Source organism: Acipenser ruthenus, unplaced genomic scaffold (genome assembly GCF_902713425.1).
Source record: "Acipenser ruthenus unplaced genomic scaffold, fAciRut3.2 maternal haplotype, whole genome shotgun sequence".
Classification (NCBI taxonomy): Eukaryota; Metazoa; Chordata; class Actinopteri; order Acipenseriformes; family Acipenseridae; genus Acipenser; species Acipenser ruthenus.
This window is the reverse complement of record NW_026707587.1, coordinates 211615-224067: the sequence shown is the minus strand read 5'-3', so window position 1 is coordinate 224067 and position 12453 is coordinate 211615. Positions and strand designations below refer to the sequence as shown.

Genomic DNA, 12453 nt, shown 5'->3' with positions numbered 1-12453 from the left:
CTCCTCATTGGACTCCAGCTACCCGCTTGAGGGACAGTCACAAACCTGTCATCTCTCCTCTCCTCTCCTCTCTCTCTCTCTCTCTCTCTCTCTCTCTCTTCTAAATCTTCTGTCCTCCAGTCAATCTAAAACAAAATGTAACCCTATTTTATAAAATAGGTAGCTATAAATACATATTTATATATAAATCTCTACCAGTGTAATTTTTACCCCACATTAGCATCTTAAACACACAGCCATATTTATAAAAAAAAATTCCACTCCTGGCTTAATCTTTCTGCTCGAGCGTTGGAACGGTATCTGAGGCTCCGGAACGCGGAGTGTGGGCGTGTCCTGGTGTTGCCGTGGTAACCCCGTTGCCGTGCCCGCAGGTTCGTGGACACCGGGGAGATGGCGGAGTCCTTCCCCTATCGGACGAAGGCTCTGTTTGCCTTCGAGGAGATCGACGGAGCAGACGTCTGCTTCTTCGGGATGCACGTGCAGGAGTACGGATCGGACGCGCCTTCCCCTAACCAGAGGTGAGGGAGCTCGAACCCAGATCCCTCCCACTGCCCCCTCGGGGATCTGCAGCCCTGAGAGAGTGGGGCTCCAACCCAGATCCCTCCCGCTGCCCCCTCGGGGATCTGCCGCCCTGAGAGAGTGGGGCTCGAACCCAGATCCCTCCCACTGCCCCCTCTGGGATCTGCAGCCCTGAGAGTGGAGCTCCAACCCAGATCCCTCCCGCTGCCCCCTCGGGGATCTGCAGCCCTGAGAGCAGAGCTCCAAGCTAGACCCTGATATTGATGCGATCCAGCCCTCTGAAGTGTCTTTATAATATATAGCGCTAGACCCTGATATTGATGCGATCCAGCCCTCTGAAATGTCTTTATAATATACAGCGCTAGACCCTGATATTGATGCGATCCAGCCCTCTGAAATGTCTTTATAATATACAGCGCTAGACCCTGATATTGATGCGATCCAGCCCTCTGAAATGTCTTTATAATATACAGCGCTAGACCCTGATAGATGAGACACAGCCCTCTGAAATGTCTTTATAATATACAGCGCTAGACCCTGATATTGATGCGATCCAGCCCTCTGAAATGTCTTTATAATATACAGCGCTAGACCGATATTGATGCGATCCAGCCCTCTGAAATGTCTTTATAATATACAGCGCTAGACCCTGATATTGATGCGATCCAGCCCTCTGAAATGTCTTTATAATATACAGCGCTAGACCGATATTGATGCGATCCAGCCCTCTGAAATGTCTTTATAATATACAGCGCTAGACCCTGATATTGATGCGATCCAGCCCTCTGAAATGTCTTTATAATATACAGCGCTAGACCCTGATGTTGAGGAGACACAGCCCTCTCTCTCTACACCTGTATTGGTTTTGAATGGCTTGTTCTGGTCTCTCTCTGCAGGCGGGTGTACATATCATACCTGGACAGTGTTCATTTCTTCCAACCCCGATGCCTCAGGACGGGCGTCTACCACGAGATTCTCATTGGCTACCTGGAATACGTCAAGAAACTGGGGTGAGCGCTTATGCTTTTTCCCGGAGACTACAGCTCCCAGCATGCCCCGGCAGCAGCAGTGCTGGTGAGGGATGATGGGAGATGTAGTTTGTTTAGTCAGATCCAGCAGCTGTAAACAGGTACAGGTGTGACTGCAGTAGAAGTGGTTTTTGTATGCGTTTATTTATTTTTTCACTGCATTGTATATTTGTGTTAACGTGCGTCTCTCTCTGTTCTTTGTTCTCTCCTTTGTCTCGCTCTCTTCTCTCCTTTGTCTCGCTCTTCCTTTTTTCTTTCTCTGTTCTGTCTCTCTTTGTTCTCCTTTGTCTCTCGCTTTCTCCTTTCTTTCTGTTCTCTCCTTTGTCTGTGTCTCTCTCTTTGACTTGTCTTTCTTTGTTCTCTCCTTTCTCTCTCGCACGCTGTCTGTCTCGCTCTTCTTTCTTTCTCTTTCTCTCTCCCCTCTCTCCCCCTCCCTCCCTCTCTCTCTCTCTCTCTCTCTCTCTCTTTCTCTCTCTCTCTCTCTCTCTCCCTCTCTCCCCCTCCCTCTCTCTCTCTCTCTCTCCAGTTACACGACGGGTCACATCTGGGCCTGCCCCCCCAGCGAGGGGGATGACTACATCTTCCACTGCCACCCGGCCGACCAGAAGATCCCCAAACCCAAGCGGCTGCAGGAGTGGTACAAGAAGATGCTGGACAAGGCCGTGTCCGAGCGCATCGTGCACGACTACAAGGTGAGAGGGGCCCCCGGGCCCCTGACTGCCGCTGGGGTATCACACACCCCCCCCCACCTCTGGGATCTAACCCAGGGCTGGGGAATCAGACTCCTATCGCACAGCAGTGTGATCCAGTCCAGGTTTTACTGCTACCAGCTTGATCAGCCCCCAGTGTGTCTAGCTAACAAGCTCAGGTGTGTCTGATTATTAAACTCCCAGTGAAACCAGGACTGGATCACACTGCTGTGCAGCGGGAGTCTGATTCCCAGCCCTGTAGCCTGTCTCTCTCTCTCTCTCCTTTCTGTCCTCCTTTTACTCTGTCCTTCTCATTTCTTTCTTTCTGTTCTCTCCTTTTTCTCCCTTTCTTTCTTTCTTTCTTTCTTTCTTTCTTTCTTTCTTTCTTTCTTTCTTTCTTTCTTTCTTTCTTTCTTTCTTTCTTTCTTTCTCTTTCACTCATTTTTCTTTGTTCTCTCATTTCTCTCTCTCCCCTTCACTCTTTCTCTCTCCTCTGTCTCTCAATTCAAAATCAGTTATTAGCATGACAGTAATGCTACAGCATTGATGAAGCATGTGAACCCAGTAGAAATCCACAGTAAACCCCCCCCTCTCCCCCCCCCCCCTCTCAGGACGTGTTCAAGCAGGCCACGGAGGACCGGCTGACCAGTGCCAATGAGCTGCCCTACTTCGAGGGGGACTTCTGGCCAAACGTGCTGGAGGAGAGCATCAAGGAGCTGGAGCAAGAGGAGGAGGAGAGGAAGAGAGAGGAGAGCAGCACGAGCAACGAGAGCACCGACGTGAGTGCAGAGCAGTCACACATACGTGTGTGTGTGTGTGTGTGTGTGTATATATATATATATATATATAATATATATATATATATATATTTATATATATATATATATATATATATATATATATATATATATATATATATATATATATATCTATATCTATATACTGTGTGTGTGTATACACCTCTGAGCAATACAATCACATCTATATAATACTGTGTGTGTTTGTGTGTATATACACCTCCGAGCACTGATGTGAGTGCAATACTGTACACACACACCTCTCTATCTGTCTCTATGAGCACTGATGTGAGGCCACACACACACACACACCTCTCTGTCTCTGAGCACTGATGTGAGGCCACGCACGCACACACACACACCTCTCTGTCTCTCTCTGAGCATTGTTGTGAGGCAGTAAACACACACACACACTGACACACACACACACACACTGACACACACACACTGACACACACACACACACACTGACACACACACACACTGACACACACACACACACGTTTCTCTATCTGTCTCTCTAAGCACATGTGTATGAATGACAGACACGCACACACACACACACACACATCTAAAGGCTAAAAAATACATATTTCAGTTAGGAAGGGGTAACCATGAGCACCCATTGTTTTCTTCAGGGTTTACCTTCCAATTGAAACATTTTGAAGCTATGGATACTGAACTAACCTCTCTCTCTCCTCCTCTCTCCCTCTCTCCTTCCCTCCCTCTCTCTCGTCCTCCCTCTCTCTCGTCCTCCCTCTCTCTCGTCCTCCCTCTCTCTCGTCCTCCCTCTCTCTCGTCCTCCCTCCCTCCCTCTCTCTCGTCCTCCCTCCCTCCCTCTCTCTCGTCCTCCCTCCCTCCCTCTCTCTCGTCCTCCCTCCCTCCCTCTCTCTCGTCCTCCCTCCCTCTCTCTCGTCCTCCCTCCCTCTCGTCCTCTCTCTGTCTCGTCCTCCATCCCTCTCTTGTCCTCCCTCTCGTCCTTCTTCCCTCCCTCTCCCCTCCTCTCCTCCTCTCCCCCTCCTCCTCTCCCTCCTCCCTCTCCCTCCCCCTCCTCCTCTCTCTCTCCTGTCCTCTCTCTCCCTCTCCCTCTCCTCTCCTCTCTCTCTCCCTCTCTTCTCCCTCTCTCCCAGGTGAATAAGGGCGACAGCAAGAACGCCAAGAAGAAGAACAACAAGAAGACGAGCAAGAACAAGAGCAGCTTGAGCCGCGCCATCAAGAAGAAACCGGGCATGCCCAACGTGTCCAACGACCTCTCCCAGAAACTCTACGCCACCATGGAGAAGCACAAAGAGGTACCTGCTGCTGCTGCTGGAACTACAGCTCCCAGCATGCCTCCTCACCTGCGGCAGGGGCGGGGCAGGCTGGGAGCTGTAGTTCTAGAATTGTGACAAATTGACCAGTAAATTCAACGGCAGACGTTCCCACTAGAAGTCTTTCTCAGTGTAAATTCTCAGCGTCTTCAGTGTAAATTCAACGGCAAACATTTCCGCTAGAAGTCTCTCTCAGCGTCTTCAGTGTAAATTCAACGGCAAACGTTTCCACTAGAAGTCTTTCTCAGTGTCTTCAGTGTAAATTCAATGGCAAACGTTTCCACTAGAAGTCTTTCTCAGCGTCTTCAGTGTAAATTCAATGGCAAACGTTTCCACTAGAAGTCTTTCTCAGCATCTTCAGTGTAAATTCAATGGCAAACATTTCCACTAGAAGTCTCTCTCAGCGTCTTCAGTGTAAATTCAATGGCAAACGTTTCCACTAGAAGTCTCTCTCAGCGTCTTCAGTGTAAATTCAATGGCAAACGTTTCCGCTAGAAGTCTCTCTCAGCGTCTTCAGTGTAAATTCAATGGCAAACGTTTCCGCTAGAAGTCTCTCTCAGCGTCTTCAGTGTAAATTCAATGGCAAACGTTTCAGTTAGGAAGTCTTTCTCAAATTTTAATATTTAACGTTCTCTCTCCTCGAGGTGTTCTTTGTGATCCGGCTGATCGCGGGCCCCACCCTGAACTCGCTGCCCCCCATCGTGGACCCGGACCCCCTGATGGCGTGTGACCTGATGGACGGGCGGGACGCGTTCCTCACGCTGGCGCGGGACAAGCACCTGGAGTTCTCCTCGCTGCGGCGGGCCAAGTGGTCCTCCATGTGCATGCTGGTGGAGCTGCACAACCAGAGCCAGGACCGCTTCGTCTACACCTGCAACGAATGCAAGCACCACGTGGAGACGCGCTTCCACTGCACCGTGTGCGAGGTGAGAGGGGGGGAGAGAGGGAGAGGGAGAGGGGGCTGAGAGAGAGGGGGTGTGTGTGTGTGAGGTGCAAGCACCATGTGGAGACGCGCTTCCACTGCACCGTGTGAGAGGTGAGAGGGGGGGGAGAGAGAGGAGGGGTGTGTGTGTGTGAGGTGCAAGCACCATGTGGAGACGCGCTTCCACTGCACCGTGTGCGAGGTGAGAGGGGGGGGAGAGAGAGGAGGGGGCTGAGAGAGAGGGAGAGGGGGCTGAGAGAGAGGGGGGGTGTGTGTGTGTGAGGTGCAAGCACCATGTGGAGACGCGCTTCCACTGCACCGTGTGCGAGGTGAGAGGGGGGGGAGAGAGAGGAGGGGGCTGAGAGAGAGGGAGAGGGGGCTGAGAGAGAGAGGGTGTGTGTGTGTGAGGTGCAAGCACCACATGGAGACGCGCTTCCACTGCACCGTGTGCGAGGTGAGGGGGGGGGAGAGAGAGGGAGAGGGGGCTGAGAGAGAGAGGAGGGGCTGAGAGAGAGGGTGTGTGTGTGTGAGGTGCAAGCACCACGTGGAGACGCGCTTCCACTGCACCGTGTGAGAGGTGAGAGGGGGGGGAGAGAGAGGAGGGGGCTGAGAGAGAGGGAGAGGGGGCTGAGAGAGAGGGGGGGTGTGTGTGTGAGGTGCAAGCACCACGTGGAGACGCGCTTCCACTGCACCGTGTGCGAGGTGAGAGGGGGCTGAGAGAGAGGAGGGGGCTGAGAGAGAGGGAGAGGGGGCTGAGAGAGAGGGGGTGTGTGTGTGTGAGGTGCAAGCACCACGTGGAGACGCGCTTCCACTGCACCGTGTGCGAGGTGAGAGGGGGCTGAGAGAGAGGGAGGGAGGGCTGAGAGAGAGGGGGTGTGTGTGAGGTGCAAGCACCACATGGAGATGCGCTTCCACTGCACCGTGTGCGAGGTGGGGGGGGAGAGAGAGGAGGGGCTGAGAGAGAGGGTGTGTGTGAGGTGCAAGCACCACGTGGAGACGCGCTTCCACTGCACCGTGTGAGAGGGGGTTGAGAGAGGGGAGGGGGCTGAGAGGGGGGTGTGTGTGAGGTGAGAGGGGGCTGAGAGGGTGGGGTGTGAGGAGAGAGAGGAGGGGGCTGAGAGAGAGGGGGGTGTGTGTGAGGTGAGAGGGGGAGAGGGTGTGTGTGTGTGAGGTGCAAGCACCACGTGGAGACGCACTTCCACTGCACCGTGTGAGAGGTGAGGGGGGAGAGAGCATGTGAGAGTTGAGCGGGGCTAAGGGTGGGGGGTGTGAGGTGAGGGAGACTGAGAGAGATTGTGTGTGTATCTGTGCTGGAGCTCAGTTCAGCACTCACACATTATCTCAGTGTGTCTCTCTGTCTCTACAGTAAGGGCTGGCACTGCGCTGTCTGGGAGGGGCTGTGTGTGTGTGTGTGTGTGTGTGTGTGTGTGTGTGTCTGGATCTGTGTGATTTATTTTTATATATATATATATTTCTGAAAAGACATATCCAAAGGTGGTTTAATTTAAGCGTATGCGCTTATGTATGTATTTGTGTGTGTTTTATATACAATACATACAGCTAACTTTGCACTGAAATAACGTTTAGGGGAATTAAATTTAAAAAAAAAAAACCCTCCCCACTCTGAGCCCGTCTCTAACCCCCCCCCCCTCTCTCTCTCTCTCTCAGGATTACGACCTGTGCATCACCTGCTACAGCACCAAGCGCCACGAGCACAAGATGGAGAAGCTGGGTCTGGGTCTGGACGACGAGAGCGGCAGCTCCGCCTCCGCCTCCACCCAGAGCCCCGGAGACTCCCGGCGCCTCTCCATCCAGCGCTGCATCCAGTCCCTGGTGCACGCCTGCCAGTGCCGCAACGCCAACTGCTCCCTGCCTTCCTGCCAGAAGATGAAGAGGGTGGTGCAGCACACCAAGGGCTGCAAGCGCAAGACCAACGGGGGCTGCCCCATCTGCAAGCAGCTCATCGCCCTCTGCTGCTACCACGCCAAGCACTGCCAGGAGAACAAGTGCCCCGTGCCTTTCTGCCTCAACATCAAGCACAAGCTGAGGCAGCAGCAGCTGCAGCACCGGCTCCAGCAAGCGCAGATGCTGAGGAGGAGGATGGCCAGCATGCAGAGGGTGGTGGGGGCCGGAGCTGTGACCGGGACAGGAGCGGGACAGCCCCCCCCTCCTCCTCCTCCTCCCTGTTCCTCTTCGTCATCGTCATCCTCTTCGTCGCAGCAGGGGTTGCCGTCCCCGGGGGGCGTGGCTCCCACCACGCCGACCAGCACCCAGCCCCCCACCCCTCAGACTCCCTCGCAGCAGATGCAGACCCCTGGTCAGCTCACCCCACAGCACGGGGGTTTACAGCAACAGCAAATGCCCCAACAGCTGCAGCAGCAGCAGCAGCAGCAGCTCCAGACTCCACAGCAAGCCCAGATCCCACCCAACAGCCTCCCTCCTTACGGCCGGCCCCCTGGTCAGCTTCACTCCCAGGGCAAGCCCGGGCTTGGGCCAGCCACCCCTCCCCACCAGCCCCAGTCTCAACCCCAACCCCAGCAGCAGCAGCAGCAGCAGGGGCAAGGAGGAGGAGGAGGAGGTGGAGGAGGCGCGCCTCCTCCTGGCCCTCCTCCAGCGGCCGTGGAGATGGCCATGCAGATCCAGAGGGCGGCAGAGACGCAGAGGCAGATGGCCCAGGCTCAGATCTTTCAGAGGCAGGCGGCAGCGGCGGCTGCAGCCATGAGCAACCCGCACCACCAGATGGGGGGCCCCCCCCAGCCCGGAGCCGGGGTCCAGCCTGGTGGGATGGGAGGCGGCGGCGGTGGGGGGGGAGGCATGAATCACCCTTCCCTGCCCTCGCAGTCTCCGGCTGCCGCGGCGGCAGCGGCCGCAGTAGCTGCCAGGGTTCACCTGGAACAGCAGGGGCTGGCGGTGGGGCAGCAAGTGATGCCCCAGTCGGTGGCGCAGCAGCAAATGCAAGTGCAGCAGCAAATGCCCCAGCAGCAAATGCCCCAGCAACAGCAGCAGCAGCAGCAGTGGGTTAGCCAGCAATTGCAGCAGCAGCAGCAGCAGCAACAAAGACAGGCAATGTTACTTCAGATGGGACACCCGTCTCTACAACAACAGCAGCAGCAGCAGCAGCAACAGATCCAGCAGCAACAGATCCAGCAGCAGCAGCAGCAAGTTGGGGCTCAAACCGTGGGTCCGAACCGGGGTACCCACCCCCAGGCCGCCCTCCAGGACCTGCTCCGGACCCTGCGTTCCCCCAGCTCCCCCCTCCAGCAGCAGCAAGTCCTCAACATCCTCCGCTCAAACCCGCAGCTCATGGCTGCCTTCATCAAGCAGAGGGCAGCCAAGTACCAGGGAGGAGGAGGAGGAGGAGGAGGAGGGGCGGGACCCGGACCGGGAGGGGGACAGCAGCAGCAGCAGCAGCCTCCCAATCAAATGCACCCTGGGCAAGGAGGTGGTCCCGGAGGGGTGGTGGGAGGGCTGCCTAATATGAGCCAGCTTCAGCAGCAGCAGCAGATGCAGAGGGCTGTGGTGGGAGGCATGGCAGCCCAACAGCAAGTAGTGAACCAGCAGCAGCAACAACAGCAGCAGCAGCAGCAAGTAGTGAACCAGCAACAGCAACAAGTGCAACAGCCAGGGATGGTGGGAGGAGGAGGAGGAGGAGGGCAGCCAATGAACATCAACCACCCAGCGATGAACCCGCAGTACAGGGAGCTGCTAATGCGACGGCAGCTCATGCAGCAGCAGCAGCAGCATCAACAACAACAACAACAACAAGCTGCGGCTGCAGCAGCCGCCGCTGCAGCTCAGCAGCAGATGAGCAACCACGCACAGTTCCAGCAGCCCGCAGGGTACCAGCAGCAGCAGCAGGTGCAGCAGCAGCAGCAGCAGCAGGTGTACGGGGGTCAGAACGCAGTCACTCAGCAACAGGTTGCAGCAGCAGTGCAGCAACAACGCATGCAGCAGCAGCAGCAACACCACTTACAGCAGCTGCAGCAGCAGCAGCAGCAGCAGCAAGGGTCGTTGGTGGCAATGCAGCAGCAGCAGCAGCAGCCAGGGGGCGATGTTTCTCAACAGCAGCACGTTCTACAGCAGAGGCTACTTCATCAGCAGCAGATGGGAGGCAGTCCAGTCCACCACAGCAACCCCATGAGCCCCCAGCAGCAGCAGCTGTCCCAGTCTCCACACCTCCAGGGCCAGCCCCTGCCTTCCTCGCTCAGCCACCAAGTGCGCTCCCCCCAGCCCGTGCCCTCCCCCCGGCCCCAGTCGCAGCCCCCCCACTCCAGCCCCTCCCCCCGCATGCAGCCCCAGCCCTCCCCACATCACGTCTCCCCTCAGACGGGCTCCCCACACCCCGGGCACCACCCGACTCACCCGGCCCACATGGTGGTGCCTCAGCAGCAGCTGGGAAACTCTATGGATCAGGGTCCGTTCGGGTCGTCGGAACAGAACCCCATGCTGATGAACCCGGGGATGGGGGGGATGCAAGGGGGGGCCAGCGGACAGGACATGTGTGCGTCGAATAACCCGGATATGGGCCAGAACATTTCTCACAGTACACTAGACATGTTGTAGCATTGCTTTTTATTATTATAATAATTATTATTATTATTATTATTTTTTTTTTTCTATTTAATTTTTCACACAAGCGCATACGTACACAGGCCTTCCTGTGGGTGTTTGAAAACCATGCAGAAAATAAATGATGTTTATTATTATTATTATTATTATTATTATTAAAAGGAAGGACAATTTTCAATCTCCTCTCCCTCACCCCTCCAAGAATGATGACAGTTCTAAAATATATATGCTTTTCTTTTTAAAATGAAAAGGCAAAAACATTAAACTGTGTGGATTTTTTTATGATTAATATTGAGTTTTGGTTTTTTTTTCTTAACAGAAACGATATCAACGTTTAAAATACCAGCCCTCAAAGTGTGCTTGGATGATCAGATTCAAAGAGAATACTAAGGGATAGCTGACTGTACAAAGAATATATTTTTGTTAAAACGACAGAGATTAAAAGAAAAAAAAAGGTGGTGGTTGGGAGGGGGAGGCTGCTTTTAAACCTATCTTGATTTAAATAAACTGTATAATTTTCTGCGTTTTTCAGTAGCCTGGGTTTTCTTGTTTAAAGGTTTCATTGCTGGTTTAACACCATTTTTTTGGTTTTGTTTTATATATATTTATATATATATATATTTTATTTTTACATGCAAATGTCTTTGTAAGTCTGCCCTGTCCAATTCTTAATAACGGATGTGAAATAATAAGTGGTTTGCTTGCTGTGGGGAGTATGTATGGATATCCCAGAAGGACCTGGGAGGGTTGGGAAAACGTGGGGTACCCAAAAAGACTGTAAAGAACTTTTACGAACCCCCCCCCCCCCCAAAAAAAAAGCCCACCCCTGTCCCTCCCCCTCTTTCTTGCATTCTCTCAAATGAGTATTTTTCAATTAACTTTAAAAGGGTCTCTCTCTCTCCCCGGTTTTAAATTTTTCGGTGAACTTTAAGCCAACACACGGACTGATTTTTCTACTTTTTCGATGACCTATATGAACCTTTTTTGAGTATTTAAAAAAAAAAATTAAAAAAAAAAGCCTGTACAGATTTAAATAAGGATACAAACTACTTCTGTTTCGTTTTTTGTTTTTTTAATTTTTTTTTTTGTTTGCACATATACACCCAAAAACAACATGGAAATGATAATAATAATAATAACAATAATAATTAAAAAATAATAATTCAAGAACATTTGGGCAGCTGCCAGAAAAAATAAATGGATTATTTTTTTAATTTTTTTTTTTTTATATATATATACAAAAAAACTAAAACATCTCTCTCCGGATCTGTGAACATGAGGAGGAGAAAAGGACAACTGTTTTTTGTTTTTTTTCCCTTATCTGGATTGGCCTCGGATCGTTTTTCATGAAGACGGAATGTGTAATGAGAAGGGCCACAGTTTAAGCAGACAGGACGGGCCCCTGTGTGTGTGTCTCTCTGGTGTGGTGGAGAAGTGGGGGGGGGAAAGACTTCAGTGGGACAAAAATGGACCCTCCAGCAGGAACTTTTGTCCCCCTGCCCTCTCCCTCTTTATCTGGGATCTCTCTCGCTCTCTCGCTGTCTGCTACAGACTTGGATTGAAACTACAGTCAAACTTGAAAGTCCGAAAAGGGGAGGCAGAACGACAAAAACACACACGACACGACCCCCTTTATGTCTTTGTTCCGATTTCCCTCTTCTGAGAAAATGTTGTACATCATGCAATTTTGATTCTTGTTATTATTATTATTATTATTGTTATATATAAATATGGAAGTACTTTGGATCACTGTATAGAATCTTATGATTTGTATTTTGTTTCTGATCTATTGTTAATAAAAAATGTGTGAGACTTTTTTGCTGGAGAATGAGAGTCCAAAACACTTGCGCACGCGCACACACACACAAACATTTTAATGCGCTCTGCTTGGTTCATTAAAAAGTATATAATAATTATGGTGCTTGCTGAAAGGAAGCAAAGAAACACTTTTTGTTTTTTTGTCAGGTTTATTTTATTTTTACCAATTATTTAATTGAACATTAAAATGTATGTTTGTACCGTTTCTGGAAAGCTGGTTGGCTGTTCTGGTTTTTATTTTTAATTTATTTTATTTTTTCTTAAACTCTCTTTCTGAATAAACTTTCAAAATTACATGAAGAAAAAAACAACAGAGATTTGAAATGTTGTTTTTTTTTCTGACTTGGGTGGTGTAGCACAATCCTAATCCTTAAATAAATGTGTTGCCCAAATACTTTTGAGTACTCTCAGGGTGACTGTAATGTAGAATTGATGAAACTTAGACCAGCATTTAGACAAATCATCCATAACTTCTAGACACTGAATCTAGAAATACAGAAACTCAAATTCAATGGCAAACGTTTCCGCTAGAAGTCTCTCTCAGCGTCTTCAGTGTAAATTCAATGGCAAACGTTTCCACTAGAAGTCTCTCTCAGCGTCTTCAGTGTCAATTCAACGGCAAACGTTTCCACTAGAAGTCTCTCTCAGCGTCTTCAGTGTGAATTCAACGGCAAACGTTTCCACTAAAGTCTCTCTCAGCGTCTTCAGTGTAAATTCAATGGCAAACGTTTCCACTAGAAGTCTCTCTCAGCGTCTTCAGTGTAAATTCAATGGCAAACGTTTCCACTAGAAGTCTCTCTC

The 12453-nt window shown here is 51.3% G+C and overlaps 1 protein-coding gene across 7 annotated transcripts in view; it reads left to right on the top strand.

Annotated features, from left to right (window-relative positions):
- The window catches only part of LOC117432515 (histone acetyltransferase p300), a 68095-nt gene extending 56445 nt beyond the window's left edge, over positions 1–11650 (top strand). For all 7 annotated transcript variants that reach the window (XM_059019062.1, XM_059019063.1, XM_059019057.1 and 4 more), the window contains exons 25-31: positions 372–518; positions 1416–1529; positions 2074–2239; positions 2848–3015; positions 4164–4325; positions 4988–5269; positions 6934–11650. In XM_059019062.1, the coding sequence (XP_058875045.1) occupies positions 372–518; positions 1416–1529; positions 2074–2239; positions 2848–3015; positions 4164–4325; positions 4988–5269; positions 6934–9828 (3934 nt within the window). In that variant the 3' untranslated portion in view covers positions 9829–11650. The remainder of the gene's footprint in view (positions 1–371; positions 519–1415; positions 1530–2073; positions 2240–2847; positions 3016–4163; positions 4326–4987; positions 5270–6933) is intronic.
- The last annotated feature ends 803 nt before the right edge of the window (positions 11651–12453 follow it).